Raw genomic sequence first — 25,343 nt, forward strand, 5'->3', positions numbered from 1 at the left:
TGCCTTGCAAAGAATTCAAGTATTGATTGAGTATACCAGCAAGTTCCACCTGAATTCTTTGGGCCTCTTTATTGTGGCAACTATTTTTCATTAGCAATTGTTATTTCTTAAAGAAAGCTAGAGTCAGTATCATTACTTCTGTCCATTTTCCATTATGTGGGATGGGAGGGAGGTAAAAGGGGTAAAAGGGGAAATCTCTAGCAAGGACTGATTGACATGTTAGATTTGACTTGTAGCAATAACAAACAATATATTTTCTTTACTGTCTTCCAATTGGGGATTCAAAGATCTGGATGTGGGCAATTTGCTCAGAGACAATTCCTATATCAGCATTAGTAATTTCCTAAATATCATAACAAAGTTGATTTCATTTGTTATGATTGTCGATGGCTACTTGGAATATTCATCCAGACTATCATCTTTGGACTTTCTGCTAGATACAATTTATTTAATGGGGATGGGTGGGACACTTCTGAATAAGACATAAACCTTCGACATTTTTCATATTTTAACAAACCTCACTTTCTAATCTTTTTCAAGTAGAATATAAGCTCATAAAGAGCAATGACTTTGCCATTTTTAGTTTTTGCTTCCAAATGCTGGCACTTTGTAGCAGCCAAATAATTTTTTCCCCCTGAGGCTGGGGTTAAGTGACTTGCCCATGGTCACACAGCTAGGAAGTGTTAAGTGTCTGAGCAAATAAAATATTTGAATTGAAATTTTTACTAGCATTTCCACATTGAATTAAATACTGACATATATGTTGACTTAAATTGGACTGTAAGATAAGATTCTTCATAGAATTCATCTTCCATTTTATATTCTGCAACTAAAGTAAATTAAAATTATCTATGTGGTAGTCTGCTTATGCTTAACAAAAATTCTGCAAGCCAAGATTAACATGCCCCATAAGATGAAATGACTTTGGAGGCATGTTAAAACTCTGCAGAATCTTTTATTTGCTTCTTTGCAGAGAATCTGCTCATTGTCCTTTCATTCAGCTTTAATTTCTTTGTTTTCTTGTTTTGCTTATAACAAGAATGTCAATATGAACATTTAATTCTTCTGATGGTAAGTCTACTTTTTGATCAATGGACAGAAATTACATGTTTTAGTGCACCAAACAAGAGTATTTGTTAAAAATCTAAAAATTTATTCTTAGTACCTTTGATCCCTTTCCCTTCACTTCCTTAACATTACCAAGAAAAGGAAAAGATGTTATACAGGAACCAGAATTACTTTATATTTTAAAAAACTATTTCATGGGTCACTATGGCACAATTTCATCAGCTAGTGGACAAACTAATAGGCAGGGCCTTTCTGTACCTGATCAGGCTGATTGCTGGACAATGGACGTAGAACCTGGCCATTTTTGCCAGAATTGGATACCAGTCCAGCTTTGGAGAATACACATTTCTTTCTCACTACAATGAGGTTTTGGAGTAGGCCTATTTTTTGGAAAACTCAATATATATTGTATGTATACAATATATGTGTACAGAAAAAGACTATCATTGTACAAGGAGAATATAAAGAAATTTACCAATATTAGAGCTTCTTCTTCCTTTAGACGCTTGGCCTCTTGATTTTGAGCCATAAGAGCAGCCATCTGGGCATTAAGACACAAAAGTGTTTGCTCATCTCTCTTTGCTTTTTCAGAAGCTTCATCAGCTTCTCTCTTTTCCTTTGCTAATCTGTCATGTTCCCAAAGATCAGCGAACAGTTTTTCTTCAAGCATTTTTTGTCTTCTCAGTTCTTCATTAAATGCTAGCTGGATTTCCCGCTCTTTATTCACCCTCTTCTCATGGATTTGAAACAAGAGGAGACGGAGCTCATCACACTGTGCCCTAGAAGATGATACAAAAAACAAAAACAAAAATAAACAAAAAAAAAATCAACTTGTCAGGAGACACTATAAGTTAAAAAAACAATCTATACATTGTTGGTGAATATTTAAATACAGTGAAGACATATATCAATAGTCACTACCTTAAACAGAAAAATCCACATTGTGGGAAGTAATTATGGAATCATGAATGAAACTGGAAATATGAGGGCTATAGGGAAACCATTTAAGCAAAGGAGATCTCTGAGGGAAAAGTTATTGAAGAAAAATAGATGATGCCTCATTAAAGATGATAGCAAATGAATGACCCCCAAGAAACAAAGACCTTAAATCTTCAATTGTAACAATCCAACAAATATTTACTGAGCACCTTTTCTATTTTTTCTTTTTTAATGGAGCTTTTTATTTTCAAAACACATGCAAGGATAATTTTTCACCTTTGACCCTTGCAAAACCTTGTGTTTAAATTTTCCTTCCCTTCCCCCATGCCCTCCCCTATATGGCAAGTAATCCAATATATGTTAAACGTGACAAAAATATGTGTAAATCCAATATAGGCATACATATTTATACAATAATCCTTTTTTTTTTTTTTTTTTTTGCTGAAGCAATTGGGGTTAAGTGACTTCACCAGGGTCACACAACTAGAAGAATTCAGTGACTGAGACCAGATTTTAACTCAGGTCCTCCTGACTTCAGGGCTGATGTGATACAATTACCTTGCTGCACAAGAAAAATCAGATCAAAAAGAAAAAAAAATCCGAGAAACAAAACAAAAAGCAAGCAAATAACAATAGAGAGAGTGAGAATGCTATGTTGTGATCCATACTCAGTTCCCACAGTCCTTTCTCTAGATGGAGATGGCTCTCTCCATTATAAGATAATTGAAACTGGCTTCAATCATCTTTCTGTTTCAAAGAGCCATGTCCATCAGGATTGATCATCATATAATCCTGTTAATATATATAATGATCTGATTCTGCTCACTTCACTTAGCATCAGTTCATGAAAGTCTCTGAGCACCTTTTCAATACAAGGTAGTGGGTTAGGAAGAGGAAGTACAGCCAAATCCCTTCAAGACTGAAGCAAGAGCTCCAATAAGTGGCCAATTTCTACTCCCAAACCAGACAAAAAGTCAACCAGGAATCTCTGGGGTGATAAGAAATGGCCCACTAGCAATGCCAGGGCCAGCAAACAGCCTAGCAATTTCCCAGCACAACCAGAGACCAACCAGAAATAAGGGAGAACACTCTAGAACACTCAATATCAGGAAACAAAGCAATGTTCCTTTAAGAAAGCTGCAGAGTACCCCAAAACCCATCGTGAAAACATGGATGCTACTAGGAATAGTTGCAACCATTGTGGAAATGGCAAGTGCTCAGACTAGTAAAACCTAGGCTCTTGAGCTCTGAGATCCTGAGCACTCTGTCCTGGAACACTATAAAGGATGCTGAAGATTCAGGACTTTGACCCTCAAAGAAGGTCAATGCAGAAACTCAGGTGAGTGAGGGTAAGATCAAGAAAATGTGACTACCACACCCAAAAGTGTCTTTGGAGTCTGGAATTAAAGTAAACTGAAGAAGACACTGACCACTATAAAGAATTATTAAAGATCTAAAGATGTTCAAAAATCTACTTAGAAGGAAAGGATAATGCAATAACAATAGAAAGCAGAAATTGAAAAGGAAAATTGGTTTTTTTCGTAAGCACTAAAGATCTAGAAAAAAATAATGCAAAAGAAAAAGAATGAAATAAAAACTCTGGAAATAAGAATTGGAAGAATGAATAGCTTAGAATACAAAAATTACCTTAACAAAGTAAATAATGCACTGAAATCATAGTAGACCAAACAAAAATTAATGACTCCATGAGACAGCAAAAAATATTAGAACAAAATCAAAAGATTGATAAAAATACAAGATATCTGAAATAAAAAACTACTGATAAGGAAAACGAGTCAAAGGGAACTCATTTAAGAATCATAATCCCTAAAATCATAATTTTTTAAAGTCTGGAAAATATGTTTAATAAGTCACAAATAAAAATTTCCTAGCTCTAGAACCAGTGGACAAAGTAAAGAATCCATTGATAACTTTTTAAAAGAAATCCCAAAAGGAAAAGGCTCAATAATATCATAGTCAAAATCCAGAGCTTCCACGTCAAAGAAGACATACCTTAAGCATCTAGAAAGTAGTCAAATATCAAGGAACTATAATAAGGATCAATAAGACTTGGAAGCTCCTACTAAAAATAAGAGGAGAACTTGGAACACAATTCTGTGTTCTAAAATGTGTAAATGGGGGATATGTAAGAAGCAGAATATATACATATAGAGGAAAGATGGGGTGGTAGGAAAGGTAGTGGGCATCAGATGAATCTCACTCTTCCTCCAGCCAAAGAGTTTGTACATCCATACACCCCCTGTTTGAAGATCTATAAGAAGGGATCAAACATCTCTCCCTAAGGCAACCAATTTCATGTTTAGACAGCCTTTACTGTTAAGAAATCTTAACAAGTCTAAATTGCTGTCTTTACAACTTCTGAGGTCAAAGAAAGTTCCAATACTTCTTCTATGTGGCAGTCCTTCAAATCATGTCCCTGCTTAGTTTTTTCTTCCCCAGGCTAAACATTCCCAATTTCAGTCTTCTTCCTCTTCTCTTTTCTCTCAATGTCTCTTCAGGTGACTTCATCAGATCTCATGGACTTTTTCATCTCCTTGTAGATGACAGACACATGGACAGACAGATGAATGGATGGTTGGATATATAGGCGTAGGTAGATATCCAGTCCCCATTTCTCCCATTGGATTCTGTTCCCTCTAATTATCTATTAGACATTTTCAAACTGAATTTCTTAAAGATATCTCAAACTCAACATGTTCGAAGCAGAGTTCATTACCTTTCCCTTCAATCCTTCCCCCATTCCATTTCCCTATTTCTATCAAAGACACTAACATTTTTCTGCTTTTTCACATATATAACCCCAGCATCATTCTTGATTTGATATTATCATTAACTAATCCTATTCTTTACTCTGTTACTCACAAATCAAATCTATTGCCAAATCTTCCTGTTTCTGCCATATCTTTCACATTTAACCTATTCTTCCTAATCATACAGCCATCATCTTAATTCAGTTATTATTTCTCATCCAGATTATCACAATGGACCCCCTCTCTTTTCTTTCTAATTTATCTTGCACAGCAAGCTTCTGCTTGAAAACCTTAAAGTAGTGAGAACCTGCCATATCTTGAAGTGTCCCATTCTATCTGATTATTAGAAAATTTTTTATTGCTTTGCAACATTAATCTACTACTCTCTGGAGCATCATAGAGTCTCATATCTTTCTCACATGACAATCCTTCATGTACTTGGATGCAGCTCCCTATTTTTTATAAGTCTTTTCTACATCATCCAAAACATCTCCCAACTAATCTTCCAACACCATCCTGCATCATTTTTCTTAAAACAATGTGGCTCTCCCAGAGGGGATCTGGCTAAGTCACAAGAAGCTGGCTAGCTGATTCAGAGTACAGCTAAGAGTATCATGGATAGACCATCTGTCTTTAAGGCTAAGCCTCTATTTCTTAAAAGTTTTTTTATTTTCAAAATATATGCAAAATTTTCAACATTCATTCTTGTAAAACTTTGTGTTCCAATTTTTTTTCTCCCTTTCCCCAACCCTCGAGGCCCTTAAATAGCAAGCAATTCAAAATATGTTAAAACATGTCAATTCTTCTATATATATTTCCACAATTATCATGCTTCACCAGAAAAATCAGCTCAAAAAGGGAAAAAATGAGAAAGAAAACAAAAAAAAAAAGAGACAACAACAACAAAAAGTGAAAATACTATGTTGTTATCCACATTAATTCCCAAAGTCTTCTCTCTGGGTGGAAATGGCTCTTTCCATCACAAGTCTATTAGAATTGGTTTGAATCACCTCACTATTAAAAAGAGCTACATCTATCTGAATTGATCATTATATAATCTTCTTGTTGCCATGTACAAGATCTCCTGGTCCTGCTCATTTCACTTAGCATCAGTTAATGTAAGTCTCCCCAGCCCTCTCTAAAACCATCCTACTGATCATTTTTAAAAAAAGCTTTTCATTTTTCAAAACATATGTATGGACAATTTTTTAACATTAGCCCCTGCAAAACCTTGTGTTCCAATTTTCCCTCCTTTCCCCCATACTCTCCCCTAGATGGCAAGTAATCCAATATATGTCAAACATAGTAGAAATATGTTAAACTCTATATATGCTACATATTTATACAATTATTGTGTTGCACAAGAAAAATCAAATCAAACCAGTAAAAAAAAAAACAAAAAAAAAAAACAAGAGCAGAATAAAATGCAAGCAAGCAACAACAAAAAGAATGAGAATGTTATGTTGTGATCCACATTCAGTTCCCACAGTTCTCTCTCTAGGTGTAGATGGCTCTCTTCATCACAGGATCATTGGAACTGGCCTGAATCATCTCACTGAAAAGAGCCACATCCATCAGAATTGATCATTGTATAATCTTGTTGCCGTGTGTAATGATTTCCTGGTTCTGCTCATTTTACTCAGCATCCGTTCATGTAAGTCTCTCCAGGTCTCTCTGAAATCATCCTGATGATGGTTTATTACAGAACAATAATATTCCATAACATTCATATGTCATAACTTATTCTGCCATTCCCCAATTGATGAGCATCCACTCGGTTTCCAGTTTTTTGTCACTACAAAAAGGGCTGCCACAAACATTTTGGCACATAGAGGTCCCTTTCCCTTCTTTAAGATCTCTTTGGGATATAAACCCAGTAGTAGCACTGCTGGGTCAAAAGGTATGCCCAGTTTGGTAACTTTTTGGGCATAGTTCCAAACTGCTCTCCAGAATGACTGGATTCTTTCACAACTCCACCAACAATGCATCAGTGTCCCAGTTTCTCCACATCCCCTCCAACATTCAGCATTATCTTTTCCTGTCATCTTAGTCAATCTGACAAGCGTATAGTGGTATCTCAGAGTTGTCTTAATTTGCATTTCTCTTATCAATAATGATTTGGAACATTCTTTCATATGACTGGAAACAGTTTCAATCTGCTGGTCATTTTTTACAGAACAATAATATTCCATAACATTCATATACCATAATTTATCCAACCATTCTCCAACTGATGGACATCCATTCATTTTCCAGCTTCTTGCCACTACAAAAGGGCTGCCACAAACATTTTTGCACTTGTGGGTCCCTTTTCCCTGCCGATAAACCACTCCCAAAAGAAATACTATCTAATGCCATTGTAATCACTGGAGATGCCATGATTATGAGGCCAAATCGCACTGACACCATCTCAAATGCCTTGACGAAAAGCATGGTTGAGTTGAAATAGGAATGAAAGGTCCTGGGTCCCTTTTCCCCTTTAAGATCTCTTGGGATATAAGCCCAGTAGAAACACTATTGGATCAAAGGGTATGCACAGTTTGAGCATAATTCCAAATTACTCTAGAATAATTGGATCTGTTCACAATCCGTTCACACAACAATGCATCAGTGTCCCAGTTTTCCCACAACAATGTATCAGTGTCCCAGTTTTCCCACATCCTCTCCAACATTCATCATTATCTTTTCCTGTCATCTTAGCCAATCTGACAGGTGGGTAGTAGTATCTCAGAGTTGTCTTAATTTGCATTTCTCTGATCAGTAGTGATTTAGAGCATTTTTTTATATGACTAGAAATGGTTTTAATTTCCTTTGACCACTTATCAACTGGAAAATGGCTTGTATTCTTAAAAATTTGAGTCAATTCTCTACATATTTTAGAAATGAGGCTAGGCCTCTATTAATGCAGTCAAACAGTGCATTAGCTTTTTGGGTTGTTATGTCATGGTGATGAAATCTCTTGATTTTTCAACAAACATTTATTACATCATGAGGCTGTGGTCACTTATATTGTTTGATGATAAGTTATACTCATAGACCTCCAATATGGAGCCACTTAGTTTATGTGGCCCTGATGACCATAAAAGCATAGCTAAAGACAGAGTTTGTGCTTTGCCACTATCAACTCTGTGTTGGGAAGATAAGATACACAGCTTTTGTGGATGAATTTTGATTTTTGTTTGTCTTTCATTTTCTTTTCTTTTAAAAATTATTATTAAAGCTTTTTATTTTTAAAACATATGCATGGATACTTTTTCAATATTGATCATTGCAAAACCTTGTATCCCCATGTGCCAAAATGACTTACCATGTTGTGGCCACTGTGTATGCTTCAGCTTTGTGAAGCCACAGGTGAGAATGGAGTGCCAGGTAATCCCCAAAGAGAGATGAGCAGCCCTGAAAAGGGATCCCCAAGCCCCCACACCAGAGGTACCAGTCCTCCTTGAATATCCCATACACTCCACAGAGAAATATAAGGAACAAAGAAACAACCTCAGAAAAACATTATCCTTGTAGATAAATCAACTTGATGAAAACATAGCATTCTGCAATGAGGGTTTCTTGGGGGCTGAGTCAAGGATTCCTTAAAGGGAATGAAACTCTTGATAAGCTGCAGGGGTCTGAGTTAGGGTTCTCTTTTGTTGCTAGTTAATATTAGGTCCTGCCCCCATCTTATGGTCCTAATAAGGAAACTCCCCTGCTGAAGCCTCCCTCAATCCTGCTATCAATAAGTGACCCCAAGAACTTCTCCAACACGTTCTCTTCTGCATCTTGAACTGATTACTTGTTCTCCACAAAGCCCATTCTTAAAGTATGTAATTTTGCCATCTGAACCCCAACTTTGAGCATGCTTCCTCCCCAACACAACTGCCTTGTAGTGAGTTTTTTGCATCCATCTCTCTTTATATTGCCATGTGATATGTGTATACATGCTTTCTGCATTGTATTACAATAAGAGTTCTTTGTATGAGTTTCCTGACTACTAATGTCATGAGGTCAAATATGGCACACTGACACATATAAATCATAAGAAATTTCATACATTTAACTAGGATATTTCAAGTAATAATCATATAGCATGCAACAAGCCTACTTTAAGGATGTTCAATATTCTTTTTCATGTCTATTTTTTTTTAGTATGATACTATTCAGTCATTTACTTCTGACCCCTGCCTTCCTTCATCTGCCATCCCTTCTATCAATCCCACCTTCTCCTTCCTATTTCCCTTCCTACTTCCCTTATGTTAGCCTTCCCTCGTCCCCTTTCTTTTCCCTTTCCATTCTTACTTCCCTATAGGGTGAGATATATTTCTATTCCCAATTAATTATATGTATGTTATATGTATGTTATTCACTCTGAGTAAAATCCAATGAGATTAAGGTTCAAACAATAATTCTCCCCCACATTCTTCCCCTCTGCTGTAATAGATCTTTTGTGCTTCTTTGTGTGATTTATCCCATTTTATCTCCCATTTCTTCTTTTTCTGATAGTCCTTTTTCCATGCCTAATTTCTTTTACATATCACCACATTAAAGTCAACTTATACCCACACGCTCTATGTATATCCTTTTAGTTGTCCTAGCAAAGATACATTTCTCAATAGTTTTACAAATATCATTTTCCCATGTAGGGATGTAAACAATTTAACTTGTAAACAACATGTTTGTTATTTTTTTCTTTCCTGTTTATCTTTTTATGCTTCTCTTGAATTTTGTATTTGAAGATGGAATTTTCTATTTAGTTCTGTCTTTCCATAAGAAATGACTGAAAATGTCCTGTTTCATTGAATATCTATCTATCTTTTCTCCTGAAAGATTATGATCAATTTTGCTGGGCAGTTGATTATTGGTTGTAGTCCAAGCTACTTTGCCTTTTGGAGTATCATATTCCATCTCTCTCTTTTAATGTAAAAGTTACTAAGTGTTGGGTAACCCTATGTTCCTTGATATTTGAATTGTTTTTGGCTGCTTGCAGTATCTTTTCTATGACCCAATAATTCTGGAATTTAGGTACAATATTTCTCAGAATTTTAATTCTGGGGTCTCTTTCAGATGATTAGTGGATTCTTTCAAGGATGATTTTACCCTGTATTCTAGGTTATCAGGGCACTTTTCTTTGATGATTTCTTGAAACATGTTGTTCAGGTTCCTTTTTTAAAAATGATTTTCAAGTAATCCAATAATTTTAAAATTATTTCTACTAAATCTATTTTCCAAGTTAGTTGTCTTTTCCAAAGAGATATTTTCTATTTTCTTCTATTTTTTCATTTTAAAAAAAATTTGTTTGAATGATTGATACCTTATTAGCTTCCACTTGTCCAATTATATTTTTTAATGAATTAGTTTCTTCAGTTAGCTTTTTTACTTCCTTTTCCATTTGCCAGTTCTACTTTTAAAGTTTTCTTCAGTGTATTTTTTCCCATTTTGCCAAATTTATTTATTTTTTTATATTCGGTAATAAGTGAATTTATTACCAATGGAAAATGACATAGGATAATATGAAGGCTATTATATTAGCAACATATGACTGTTTTTTATGTATTGAAGTGTATTTTTATTAAAGCTTTTTTTATTTTTCAAAACATATGCCTGGATAATTCTGCAGCATTAGCCCTTGCAAAACCTTATGTTCCAGTTCCCCCTTTCCCCTTCTCTTACTCCCCTTCCCTAGATAGCAAGTAGTCCAATATATGTTAAACATGGAAGAAATATATGTTAAATCTAATACATGCATACATACTTATACAATTAACTTGCTATACAAGAAAAATCAAATCAAACCAGAAAACAAAAGGATGAAAAAAATAAAATATAATTAAACAACAACAGAAAGAGTGAATATATTATACTATGATCCACACTCAGTCCCCACAGTCCTCTCTCTAAGTGTAGATGGCTCTCTTCATCATACGATCATTGGAACTGGTCTAAATCATCTCATTGTTGAAGAGAATCACATCCATCAGAATCAATCATTGTAGAGTCTTGTTGTTGCCATATACAATGATGGTCCTGCTCATTTCACTCAGCATCTGTTCATGTAAATCCCTCCAGGCCTCTCTGAAATCATCCTGCTGGTCATTTCTTATAGAACAATAATATTCCATAACATTCATATACCATAAATTATTCAGACATTCTCCAATTGATGGGCATCCACTCAGTTTCCAGTTTCTTTTCACAAATTTATTTTTTAAGAAGTTGATTTCTTCAGTCAAGTTTTGTGCTTCTTTTTCCAAGCTGCTGGCTTTTTCTTTAATAATTTTCCTAAATAGCTCTTGCTTTTTTCCCATTTTTCTTCTATCTCTCTTACTTGATTTTTAAGATCCTTTTTGAGCTCTTTCAAGAGAACCTTTTGAGCTTGAGATCAAATCATATTCCCCTTAGAGGCTTCACATGCAGTTATTTTGTCACTGTCATCTTGAGTTTGTGTTCTGATCTTCCCTGTCACCATAGCTGTTTATGGTCAGAGATCCTTTGGGGTTTTGTTCATTTTTAAAAATTTGAACTTTGTTCCCAGGGCCCAGGGACACTGCCCAAACTTCTTTTGCTGGGGCACCAGGAGTTTGTCCCTGGCTTTCTGCACTGGGGCCGGAAGTGCTGGCAGCTTTCTCACTGGGCTGGGTTGGCTTAGCCTGGTTCCAACTGTTGTGCTGGGGTTCTGGGGCTTGCCATTTGCTTTCTCTTCTGGGGCTGGAGGCCTCACAGCTGGCTTATTGAACCAGGACCAAGGGGTTTCAGTTGTTGATCTGTGCTGTGGCTAAGAGTCTTCCACTAAACTGCTCATACTGCCCCTTTCACCCAAGTGAGACAGACTTTCCTGAATTCCTTCCAAACAAAGAAAATTGTTTCACAACATCTTTGGGGGGATCTGTCTCTGCAGAATCCAGGTAGGAGCTTGATTTAGTGTTGTTTCTGAGAGAAATTTGGGGAGAGATCAGTTTTCTTGTTTCTTTTTATCACCTTCTATTCAGTCCTTTTACATTTAAGAGGCAAGCATAAATTTTAATGTATAACTAGGATTTTTTTTAAAAAACAAGTGCCTGGCTACTCAATTCTGTGCTGGTAGTGAAGAAGAAGGAACATGTCTTTGATTTCAAAAGAGACTTAAGAATTACAGAAATTTGAAATATAACAGAAAAAGATATATTACTTTCTGTGGCCTGAATAATTAAGATTATTCCATATCACAGATTCCAAATAATCAAAACTTAATGGAATCCTCTAGGAGAAGGGGAATTAGATGCAAAAAAGTACAATAGTTTATATTTTAATATAAAAACACTATAATTGCTAGATTCCATCAAAATTATTCCTCCTACCGCTTTTACAGCAACCTATAAACATCTGCTCCCCCAGATGGTTGTTTTACTTTTTTATTTTACTGTCATAAATCTTGCAGCCTGAATATAATAATTTCCAGAAGACAGAAAATAAATTTATTTTGCATGGTTGGTATTAATTTATTTTATAGGTCACTAGCAGAATTGCTTAGATAACTGCCTCTTTAGAGCTGTTATCTGTTGCTATCACTAGAATAGTTTCCTATAATAAGTTTTTTATACAAATAGTAGAGCATTATAATTGCTTGTTAAAGGAGAAAATTTCCCTCAGGCCTAGGTGGATAGGATCTAACAAGTTAGATTTAAAAACATAATATTTAAAAATAAAATATTTATTGAGTGCCTAGTAAAGTACTATGTGCTGTGGGGAATACAAAGAGACCTAACACATGATTCTTACCTTTAAGGACATTACTATCTAATTCTCTTCTAGTCACTGCAAAAGCAGCAAAATGTGTGATTAAAAAAAAAAAGATTAAAGAAAAAGGGTCTCATGATTTGTTTAGGATTTGTTCTTAGACTTAGTTTTAGTTGATTAAATGTAGCAAAAGCAACTTTTTAAAAGTATTTTAAAAATATTTATTTTTTTATTTTAACTTTTTTTTTTTAATTTGAGTTCCAAATTCTCTCCCTCCCTATAACCAGGTTAAGTAACTTTAATAGGATATTCTGTAATAGGTCCCACAAAGTCCCAGAAAATTTAACTAATCAGTGTACTAAGTACATAAATTCTACTTCATTAAAGGTTTCATTCATATAAATTACCAAAAAACAAGTTTTAGTCATCAACAAATGCTGAGATGGCACTATACTAGTAAATATCCCAAGTCTTCAGTGGTGGAGTTGAAACCCTCAGGATTGTATTATGAAAGCTACAACTAATAGGGTCACAGATTTAGAACTAGAAGGGACCTTAGGGACCAGCTAGTCCAAGCCTTTCATTTTAAACATAACAAAATTGAGGTCTTGGGAGGGTTAAGTGACTTGCCCAATGTCCCACAGGTAGCAATGACAAGACAGATTCCAACCAGGGCTAGGATCTGGACCAATGTCCTCAGGCTTTCAATAAAGGATCCTTTCCCACCGCACCATATATTCGTTCACTAATTGTACCATGGTGTATTTTTGTTGCCCTGTCTAGAATACAAGTTTCTTGAGGTCAAATGTCAATTGTTGAAGGTTCATTAAACACTTGTTTGTAGATACTTAATTTATGTCCTCAAGTACATGGAAGGTGATCAGTTGCTGAAAGGGTACTCGCTATTAACCTGTAATCATTACTCACTTTTGCTATTGATATGAAATAGTCTTTGAACCATTCTAAACATGATTCTAACAAGAGTAATCTAGGGCAATAGTCCAACTTCAGCAAAGTTTGAACAGTTCAATTCACTCCATAGAAACATAGACAGATCTCTGCGTGGGTTGAGGAAGGAGTAATTTTGCAATAATAGAAAAAGGTCAATGAGATCAAGAGTTCCAAAAGATCTAGATTTGCCTAGTTTCAAGCTCATTATTTGTATTTAGGGCTAATATTGAAGGTGCCTACAGCTGAAACTATGGATAGCTGACTAACATGGTACTATACCATTGTTATCCCTTTCTTTTTTTCTCTTTTCATACCTTTTTATTGACAAATAAAAAGTATTGATTGAAAAGTATTCTGCACTTCCTTCCTCCACTTCCTCACTTTCCATTCACTTCTCAGTCCCCTACAATGAAGTTTTTGTCACTATTACTCTACGATTTTGTAGTCTCAAAGGTCATCCATACCCATTCATTTTTCCAATGCAAATCCTTCCTGGCCTCCATAGCACTAGACACCCTCATTCCATTCTGATAGCATCTCTCTTCTCCCTTGATTTCCATGGCAACACACTCTCCCAGTTCTCTTACTCTTCAGCTATAGCCATCGCTTCTCTGTCTCTAAATTGTCTCCTCTTCTTCCACCTACCTAAAATGTAGGTGTTTCCTTTTGCACTTACTATTTTCTGTTTTGTATTGTGTATGTATGAGCAGCATTGTGATGTGTGTTTGGGGGGTGGATTTGGAGTAATAGCTCGATTCAGCTCCCACCTAATATACTATCAGTGTGACAAGACATTTCACCTCTTGGGCTCAGTTTCCTCATTTGTGAAATGTAAACACAGCCCACAGGGTTATTGGGGCCATCAAATGATACAGGGTACATAGTAAGAGAAATAGTTGCTGGAGTCACCTGAGCTAGTTTTAATTTTTTTCCTTAAAAGATACTGAAACCATTCTTGAGACTTTATTAGCTCAGGTGAATGAAGGACAGGATTACTGATATTTCCCTGTTTCTGAATTTAAAAGCCACACTGAGTTCAAGCTCATCATTGGTGTTTGAACAGGAGACCACCATGGGCAAACTCAAGAAGTGGGGGTACAAGGAAATACTAAAGAAGGGAAAGGGACTTGTATGTGCCAAAATGTTTGTGGCAGCCCTTTTCATAATGGCTAGAAACTGGAAAATGAATGGATGTACAAAAATTGGAGAATGGTTGGGTAAATTATGGTATATGAATGTTATGGAATATTATTGTTCTGTAAGAAATGACCAACAGGATGTATACAGAGAGGCTTGGAGAGACTTACATCAACTGATGCTGAGTGAAATTAACAGAACTAGGAGATCATTATACACTTCAACAATGATACTGTATGAAGATGTATTCTGATGGAAGTGGATATCTTCAACATAGAGAAGAGCTAATCCAATTCCAATTGATCAATGATGGACAGAATCAGCTACATCCAGAAAAGGAACACTGGGAAAAATGAGTGTAAACTGTTAGCATTGTTTTTTGTTTTTGTTTTGTTTTGTTTTTTTGTTTGTTTGTTTGCTTGTTTTGTTTTGTTTTGTTTCTCTTCCCAGGTTATTTTTACCTTGCGAATACAATCCTTCCTTTGCAACAACAACAACAAAAAAATATTATATATTGTACCTAGGATATACTATAAGATATTTAATATATATGGGAATGCCTGCCATCTAGGGGAGGGGGTGGAGGGAAGGAGGGGAAAAACTCGGAACAGAAGGGAGTACAAGGGATAATGTTGTAAAAAAAAAAAATTACGTATGCATATTACTGTCAAAGAAAATGTTATAATTATAAAAATTAATAAAAAACAAAATAAAAAAAAGAAGTGGGGGTAAGGAATTGTGCTCAAATGAATCAATGTCTTCACTGAATATCTTTGTTTAATATCCTTCTGCTACAGCTAATAAAACTTCTTTTTGCTTATAAGTAAATAAGACTAACCTAAATAATAAGGTTCATTCCAACCTTGAATTTAAGCTGCAAGAAGCCTAGTCTGCCCTATAATAAACCAGAAAAAAACAATATAAATGTCAATTATTTTTATTTATGTATGTGTTTTATCTCTCTTATTCAAGTTTAAGTTCTTCAGGGAAATGAATTTGATATATCTTTACAGTTCCCTTAATACCATTTACAAATATTGAAGAATTTATTTTTTCCCAATATTGAATGAATAAGAAAGAGCCCCTGGATGGAAAGAAGAAAGTCTCTCTCCATTCCAATATATCCTCCATTCACCAAACTGTTTTTTCCTAAAACATTTCTTAGGGGGCGGCTAGGTGGCGCAGTGGATAGAGCACCAGCCTTGAATTCAGGAGGACCCAAGTTCAAATCTGGTCTCAGACACTTAACACTTCCTAGCTGTGTGACCCTGGGCAAGTCACTTAACCCCAGCCTCAAAAAACAAAACAAAACAAAACAAAAAAACCCCCAACATTTCTTAAAGGTATTATCTAAGACCTAAAAAGTCTTATCATGTTACCTCTCTATTCAATAAACACCAATGACTCCATATTAACTTCAAGATCAAAAGCAAAGTCCCATTCCTATCTTTCTTAAAACTTTCCTGCCCCAAACATGTGATACTGGTCTCTTGGCTAATCCAAGGACAAGATACTCCATCCCTCAGCCCTCGGCATTTTCTCTGGCTTGTCTCCCATGCTTGGAATGCTTTCCTTCCTCATGTCTACCTACTGGTTCCCTGGTCCCAATTCAAATCCCGCCTCCAAGTTTTTCTGAATCCTTTTAATTATGATGCCTCCTTGCTGCTAAGTGTTTTCTTCTTATATACAATTTATATTGTTTAGATATAGTTTATTTGTTTATAGTTTATATAGTTTAATTGTATTTATTTATTTGCTGTCTTCATTAGACTGTTCTTGTCTCTTGAGGGCCTTTATTAGTACCCCCTAGAGCTTAGCACAGTATTTGGCACAGATTAGGCACTTGATATATGCTTTTTAAATCTGGAGAAGATAGAATGATAGTGATTTAAAGACAAAAGATTTCAAATTAGTTTATGTTAAAAAGCAGTAAATTAAACAAAATAAAATTGTTAGGTTCCTTATGACCAAATTCCTCAGCTTGTACTCCATTTTCACAAACTAAATCAATTTCTATATTATTTTCCCTTCCCTGTACCTCTGTTCCTCCAGAGCTGTTTTTTTCCCTTGCTTCCCCCAATACTCCTGGGAACCCTAATCTTTTGCATATGGGTACCAATTCCCTGGGCAACTCCATCAACCATCTACCAAGACATTATCCTTGGACCCCTGCTGAATTGCTTGGACAACACAGACTTCCTTATATTAATTTCTAAGACCTGCCCTAATGGTTTTCTTAACAATAATGGATCTCTCTCTAATGATTAAAGCAAAAATAACTAATATTGATTTATCACTTTGAGGTCTGTTTTAGGTACATCATTTCATTTCATTCTCAGTATGTTAAGTAGGTCTCAAAAGTATTATTCTTCCCATTTTACAGATGAAAAAATGGAGTTTCAAAGAGGTTAACTGATTTGCTCATAGTCACACTGCTAGTAGTGATGAATACAAGTCCAGGACACTTTCCACCATATTATGTAGTCTGATCTGATCTGGCCAAATCACATCAGCACTTTGCCTTTGCCCTTGTTCTAAGACTATCTTGATTTTGAGCACATGGTTAAGAAAACATTTTACTTTTTCAAACCCTCACCTCACTAGAAAATTCCCTACCTCTCCCATTTATGTAATTATGACATTCTAGGTAGAGACTTTTAAGTTCAATTAATGTATGTAAATTCTTATATTACCAGACTGCTTTGCCAAACTCTTTTCTTAAGGATACTAATCCAAAGTAAATCATCATTTATTTTAAAATGAGCCTTCATACAGCCAGTAATTCTGATAAACGTCTCATTTCTAAAAATATATAAAGGACCATGTCAAATTTATAAGTCATTCCCCAATTGATAAATGGTTAAAGGATATGAACAGAAAATTTTCAGTTGATGAAATTAAAGTCATTTATAATTAAAGGAAAAAATGCTCTAAATCACTATTGATTAGAAAAATGCAAATTAAAATAACTCTGAGATACCACCTTACACTTTTCAGATTGGCTAAAATGACAGGAAAGGATAATGATGAATGTTGGAGGGCATGTGGGAAAACTAAGGCACTAATAGATTGTTGGTGGAGTTGTTAACTGATCCAACCAATCTGGAAAGCAATCTGGAACTATGCTTGAAGGGATATAAAACTTTCATAACCTTTGACCCAGTAGTACCACTTCTGGGTCTTTATCCCAAGGAAATCATAAAGGAAGAAAAACGGACTCACATATGCAAAAATGTTTGTAGCAATTCTTTTTTGGTAACAAAGAATTGGAAAAATGAGTAGATGTCCATTGATTGGAGGATAGTGGAACAAGTTGTGATATGTGAAGATAATGGAATATTATTGTTCTATAAAAGATGATGAACAAGCTGTTTTTTAGAAAGTCCTGGAAAGATTTACATGAACTGGTGCTGAGAGAAATGAGCAGAACCAGGAGTACATTGTGCAAGATTATAGCAAGAATGTGCGATGATCAACTATGAAAGCCTTGGTTCTTCTCAGAGGTTCAGTGATCCAAAGTAATCCCAATAGTATTTGGAAAGAAAATACATCTGCATTCAGAAAAAGAACTAAGGAGACTGAATGTAAATCAACACATGCTATGTCCACTTCTTTTTTGGTTTTTCTCTCTCCCATGGTTTTTTCCCTTTTGCTCTGATTTTTCTCTCTCAACGTAATTCATAAAACAATGTGTGTTAAAAATCAACTAAAAATAAGTCTTTATAAATTCATTTTTACTTATCAAGTTCAGATTTCACAATGTATTACCTGAATTGTTGGTCTCGTTTTTTAGCAACAAAATCTTTTCTCTCCTTTTCTCTTGCTTCCTTTAATACTCCAACTTTCTTTCTCATCTCATCTTGTCTAATCTTTATTGAATTTTCCTTCGTTTGAATTTCAGCTAAATATTGATTTTCTTCAGCTTCTAGGAGTTCCCGAAGCCTGAGACAAAAAATAGTCAGGAGTCAGAATAGCTCTGCCAGAGAACAGCAACTGATTAAGTTATTATTTTTGTTATAATCTGTTTTTAGAGTTGTGTCTAATTTAAGATTTTTTAAGTAGAAGAGGGAAATATTCATTTCCCTTAGTCAGATAGTGTCTTGACCAAAACAAGTTCATAATAAATATCTGCTGAATGTAATTGATTCCTGGAAGATGTCTTAAAGAGATTTTTTTAAACAAAGTTTTCCATAAACAATCTGAATTATGCAAGAGGAGTCACCAAATTCTTCATATTTTGACCCAGTGATTCCATTTTATCATGGGCAGAAAGAAAAGTCTTATATATAATAAAATATCTGTAGTAGCACCTTTTTAATTAACCAAAAATTGGAAATGAACTGGATACATATCAATTGAGGGGACAGGTGAACAAATTGAAGCATATAAATATAATGGGATATGATTTTACCATAAAATCTTATAAAGAATTCAGACATACACAAAAATATGTATATGAATTGATACTGAAGAAAAAGACTGGCACCATACTACACCAACCAAATGACTACAATAATGTAAATGAAAACAATATAAAGTAAGTCAACTCTTATTAACTGAGAAGATCAATCCTAGACCTGGAGAATAGATGATAAAACACATGCTCCTACCCTTGATACAGAAGTGAGAAGCTGCAAATGTTAAATGTTTCATACGCTGTCAGACATAGTTTTGTTTAACTGCCTTTCTTTGTCAAAAGGAAAGTTTCAAAAGGATGAGAGTGGAAAATTTTGGAAAATATTTTGGAAAATATAGAAACCAAAATGCATCAACAAAACTTTTTTTAAAGTCTTCTATAATTCAATATTTCAGAATAACTTGAAATGATAATTTATTATCAGGCTGATAGTTCATTTGATAAGCAAGTTAAAAATATAAAATTAATTATTTAGTAAAAGAAAAAATATATTAAAAATTAGTGAAAGTAAACAAAATAATTTTGTTTATAAGATAACTGATACAGAATATGATATCATGGGTGAAACTGGTAGCCAGGGGCAAGGATTATTTTTGTGAGATTTGATCTCTGAATCATGATCTTTATTATGAGATATTGCTGCATAATTGTTTAGTAGAAAAATTAAGGAGTTTGTTTCTTTTTTTATATTGTTTGCTATGATTTTAACACTAAAAATTTCTGTAGATTTGGGGGGTTACCTGTTTCTTCTTTCTTCAGTATTTAGCAAAACTCCTTGCATAGCATCTTCCACTTGTCGCTGCACATTTTTGATCATAGAAATTCGGTCAATGTGCGTATTCCACTCTATACCCAAGTGAAACTTTTCATTCTCTTTCATGGCATTTTCAATGGTTTCTTTCTTATAAGTATCATGTCTAATTTTACGAAGATGTTTCTCAGCTTGTTGATCTTTAGGAGGCCTGGCCCTCTACAAAGAAAAACATGCATTAGTAATGTACTAAGTAGTACATATTTTCACTTAGTCGTGACCTTAATCCAATGCTCATAGTGGCAACTCAATCCATATTTAGAGTTAGGATATTATGGATAATGGGATAGGTAATAATCTAATATTTAGTTATTAATCTTAGAATACTTTCAGTTACCTTACTTAGTTCTCTGAACATTTTCAGATAAAATTATCAAATCAGTATCAAATATTTGTTCTGGTTCTGATTATATGTGATTATACTAGAATCAAAGAATTTGAGATATGGGAGAGATCATCTATTCTAAGCTGCTTATCTTATTGAAGAGAAAACAAGTTTTTTGAATAGGCCTCCAGACTATGAGGATTTAGAGAGGAGATATTTATTAAGGAAGCTACTGAATGCTTAGCCCACAAAAATATATCATGGCCCCGTGGGTCTATTTTCCAATGAACAAAAAGTTACACTGAAAACTTGCAGAAAATTTGAATGAGGGCCTGAAAAAGAAGCTAATAACTAGATAGGAGATAGTATTCATTGCTTGACCAGAGAGAGTGAAATAGAAGATGAGTAATATCTCAGATCAGCAACACATGAAGGGACTAAGTTGTGAATAGAAAAGTTAAAGAAAATTTAATATTTAATCCTAGAGACAATAGAGAATCAGAAGGTATGAAGTCATGTTGGGAAAGCCACATGTCAAGAAATATCAGAAAGTGGAAGGAACACAAGAACTCTAACATAAAAACAAGTTTGTCCTTTTTAGAGATAAAGTTTCAAGGAGTACAGTAGAAAGGGCAGGAAAATAAAAAGCTGACAGTGATGAGAGGGGGCAAAAGGAGAAGAGAAGGACCTTCTCTGTGGTAACCGGAGATTCAGAATCCCACAAAGGACCACTTGAGGAGGAATCCAGGCAGAGGATCAAGGATAGAAGGAGCTCCACTAATGACTGAGGTGAGCAGGTTTTCATCAAGACAGGTGTTCACCCTCACCAGCAGGCGTAGCCACAGCATCCTAGACCAGGCAACCCTGACAGAGTCAGAAAATGCCATCTGCTCTCGTCTCTCCTCCCCAGGATTTTCAGAAAGGCACTCAGATATATTTACCAGTAATTATTTGTGGGATTAAATAAAACAGCACAGTATTCTGGTTTTTAGGGTAGGAAGCCCTCAAGTTCAACTTTTCATTTTACAGATAAAGAAACTGAAATCCAGGAAGGTCTTTATGACTTGTTCAAAATCATATAAATATTAAATGGGCAGAATTGGAATTTGAACTCAGTCTTCTGATGCTTCCTGTATAACATGGTATGGCTGCTCAGAGGTCTGGAGTAGTATTTTTTAGGCTAGTTATTCCTACTAATGAATTACAAGTAATGGATAATAACATAATCCCATTCTGGAAGACCCATTTAACTAAAATCACATTTTGAAGATCAATATGATCAGAGTCACATTTTTATGGGATTTCATTAAAAAATTGTCACAGACTCCCTGGATCACACAGAATTATATAAAATATTTTTAACAACAATCTTATGAGGTAGCATCAAAAAGCCTAGTAGGGAAACTAAATTAAGATGAGAAAGTTGTGTAGTGAATATAGAGATGGGTGACTTTAAAGAATATTGTCATTAAGAGGTAATAAAACTCCTTGCTTTTATGTGAATAAGAAGCATCAAACCTCTCTCTTGTGTATAGATTATTCTCATAAAAATATGAATGGGAAAGTAGGCAAATAGGTCATTAGTTATTAACTTTCTAATTGTGACCTTTTTTGTTAATAATATGTTTTTTTCCCTAAGTAACATCTCCTTTTTCAGACATCTAGAGAATTAATATAAGGATATTTATGCAAGTAAGTTAACTTGATGAGGTGTTGCAGGGGACAGAGTACTGGGCCTGGAGTTAGGAAGATCTGGATTCAAAGCCACTGTCAATTTCAGCAGTTTTATATATTACTAATCGGGGCAGCAAGTCATTTCAGTATCTTTGCCCAGAAAATCCCAAAAAGGGTCATTGAGCTTCTGACAGGACTGAAACAATTCAACAAGAAGGGAAGAAATCCTTCAATGTTTTATAATTCTTTCAACTTCAGCCAAGATTTCTTCTGTGCATATTTTGTCTAGTCTCATTATTCTTCTCTTTCTGCTTCTGCACAGTGGTTCTCAGTAAGTATTCTACTTTAAGAAGAGTCCTATAAGACCACCTAATTAGAAATTATATAAAAGCTTGTGGATATATGACAGGAAAAATTGTGTAGCAGAAGCAGGAGATAACCAATGGAAGATCTCCAATACATAAAGTTGATCTTCTGTGAAGATTTATGGAAGACATGGAGAAGAATGAGAGGGCTTTGAGGGATTTTATCTTGGCAAAGATACTGGAGTGATTTGCCATTCCTTCTCCAGCTCATTTTTACAGAGGAGGAAACTGAGGCAAGCAGGGTGAAGTGAGTTGCCCAAACAGCCAGTTAGTGTCTGAAGCTGAATTTGAATTCAGGTATTCTTGACTCCAGGCCTGGAGCCACTGTGCCACCTAGCTGCTCCAAGTTTATACCCATGCTATATATATATTTTTATACGTATGTGTTGTCTGCCCTATTGGAATATAAACTCATTATAAGTAGAAATTGTCTTATACCTTATATATGTATCCCCAGAATCTAACAGTACCTGGCACATAGTGGGAACTTAATAAATACTTGTTGACTAACTGATTGGTTTGACAGTGCTGGAGATATAACAAATCTTTTATTATCTGAATATTTTCTTTATTATCACTTATTAATCATTAAAATTTATGTTCTTATAATACAATATTCAAAACTAGAATTTGTGTTATATAGATGATACAAACATCTAGATTTCTTTTTTATTTTATTTTAATTATATATTATTTTTCCAATTATGTATGTAAATTTACATACATACAATTCTACAATGATTGATAAATATGTTCAGGATAGATACTGGAGGAATGTAAGTCACGAACTACATGGTGGGATTGACAAATTAATCACAGTTGATGGGTTTCTGACCCACATGGAGGATTATAGGATCTAAATCTGGAGTGGTTAGGGACCTCAGAGGCTATATTGTCCAATCCTTTCACTGAAAAGATTTTAAAAATGGGACCCAAGAGCTTAAGTGACTTAAAACAAGTAATAAGCAACAAAGGCAGGATTTTTAACCCAAATCCTTTTGTCTTTCTACTATAACATGTTGACCACACAGGAACCTGATCATCTGATTTTTTTCTAACTCCGGTTATTAAACACTGTTCCTTAACAAAAGAAATGTCTTTCCAAGTTGCTGGTCTACTTCCTCCAAGTAGTTTTCCTAGAATTATTCTTGATGAAAAAAAAAATAGATCAATGAATTAAGACTGTAATTTTAAAAAAATTAGGAATAAATTTTTTAAACTCCAAGCAATAACAAAGATAAAAAATTCTGTATTATGGAATATTATTGTTCTGTAAGAAATGACCAGCAGGACGAATACAGAAAGGTCTGGAGAGACTTACATGAACTGATGCTGAGTGAAATGAGCAGAACCAGGAGATCATTATATACTTCAACAACAACACTATATGATGATCAATTCTGATGGATGTGGCCCTCTCCAACAATGAGATGAACTAAATCAGTTCCAATAGAGCAGTGATGAACTGAACCAGCTACACCCAGAGAAAGAACTCTGGGAGATGACTATGAAACATTACATAGAATTCCCAGTTCCTCTCTTTTTGTCCTCCTGCATTTTTTATTTCCTTCACAGGCTAATTGTACACTATTTCAAAGTCTGATTCTTTTTGTACAGCAAAACAACTGTATGGACATGTATACATATATTGTATTTAATTTATACTTTAACATATTTAACATGTATTAGTCAACCTGCCATGGGAGGGGGGGAGAAGGAGGGGAAAAATTAGAACAAAAAGTTTGGAAATTGTCAATACTGTAAAATTACCCATGTATATATCTGGTAAATAAAAACTATTATTTCTAATAGCTTTTTAGCAGAGTCTTTGGGGTTCTCTAAGTATACCATCATGTCATCTGCAAAAAGTGATAGTTTGATTTCCTCATTTCCTACTCTAATTCCTTGAATCTCTTTCTCGGCTCTTATTGCCAAGGCTAGAGTTTCTAGTACTATATTGAATAGTAATGGTGATAGTGGGCAACCTTGTTTCACTCCTGATCTTACAGGGAAAGGTTCTAGTTTGTCACCATTACATATGATGTTTACTGAAAATAAAAACTATTAGAAAAAATAAGAATTCTGAAAATCAAAGATGGGATAAATAAAACTGAAAGCAAAAAAATCTCAAAAGAAATGCAAAGTATTGGTAATCATTGGAGGGAATACTTCAAAAAACACTAAAAGAAAAGAAAAAAAAAAAGAACCGGCAATTAAAACTTTCAGTTTCCATCTGCCATCCATCAGATTGACAAAGATTTAAAAAAAAAAAAAAAAAAAGACATCTTGTTTTATTTCCATTACTACCCTGTGAAGTAGATGCTATTATTCCCATTTTACAGATGGAGAAACTGAGGGTGAGAGTCTGAGGGAGAATTCTGGTCTTGCTGTTTCCACATCCAGCACTGTACATAGTTTACAGCTCCCTCACACTTTAGGTGACAGGTGGCCGTGGAAGCCGCCCGGCGCTAGGGATTAGGAAACCCCTGGATTCTATTCCGGACACTACCACTTGCTCATTGTGGGACAGTTCCCTCCCCCCCCCCCCCAATCGGTAAAATGGAGCTATCATGGGACGGTTCTAGGATCCCACACCCACACTCACCAGTGCCACTACAAACGGCGTAGCGCCCTTCACCTCGCGCGGCAAAACCCGCTCCATAGTTGCTCGCTGCACTACCTTCGCAGTTTCTCAATTCAGCCCTCGAAAGGGAGCCCCGAGCCCACTTCCGGAACGCTAAGGGCGGTTGCTATGGTGAGCCCAAAGCGAAAGGATTGGTGGGGGGGAGGAGACAAGAGAGGAACTAGTCCAGCGGGAATAGCCGGAAGTGGTCCCTGGTACCATGGCATCAGAACGCGCTGACTTGAAAGTGGCGGTCTGGACCGGCTGAGACTGACTAGGTCCTGATGTCAGACGCAGGTTCTCAGTACATTGTGCTTTAGATTCGGGACCCACGGCGGTGGGCACGGGCCCTAAATTTGCCTTTCTGGAGCTTTCAGCAGTTTATGCTGCTATTCGTAATATGTCATTGATGGGAAGCACTTGTGAGTTGCATGCAATTTCCCCCCAAAATACATGTTGTATATGTACATTTTGTAGGAAATTGCATACATACATTTACATATAGCTAAATATCTATATACATGCACATATATGTAAATATATATACTTATTCATATATAT

The 25,343-nt window shown here is 35.2% G+C and overlaps 2 protein-coding genes across 2 annotated transcripts in view; one reads left to right on the forward strand and one right to left on the reverse strand.

The window, feature by feature from the left end:
* The window catches only part of CFAP53 (cilia and flagella associated protein 53), a 39,099-nt gene extending 14,172 nt beyond the window's left edge, over positions 1-24,927 (reverse strand). Inside the window, exons 1-4 of the mRNA XM_074279364.1 lie at positions 24,765-24,927; positions 19,725-19,954; positions 18,336-18,509; positions 1,544-1,847 (exon numbers count right to left, since the gene is read on the reverse strand). Coding sequence (XP_074135465.1) covers positions 1,544-1,847; positions 18,336-18,509; positions 19,725-19,954; positions 24,765-24,821 — 765 coding nt within the window. The 5' untranslated portion in view covers positions 24,822-24,927. The remainder of the gene's footprint in view (positions 1-1,543; positions 1,848-18,335; positions 18,510-19,724; positions 19,955-24,764) is intronic.
* A 90-nt stretch (positions 24,928-25,017) lies between these two features.
* LOC141549651 (tetraspanin-36-like) overlaps positions 25,018-25,343 on the forward strand; it is a 70,864-nt gene continuing 70,538 nt past the window's right edge. Inside the window, exon 1 of the mRNA XM_074279365.1 lies at positions 25,018-25,204. The gene's annotated coding sequence lies outside the window, so the exon portion shown is untranslated. The remainder of the gene's footprint in view (positions 25,205-25,343) is intronic.

The sequence above is a fragment of the Sminthopsis crassicaudata genome, chromosome 1 (assembly GCF_048593235.1).
Source record: "Sminthopsis crassicaudata isolate SCR6 chromosome 1, ASM4859323v1, whole genome shotgun sequence".
In the NCBI taxonomy this organism is placed as follows: Eukaryota; Metazoa; Chordata; class Mammalia; order Dasyuromorphia; family Dasyuridae; genus Sminthopsis; species Sminthopsis crassicaudata.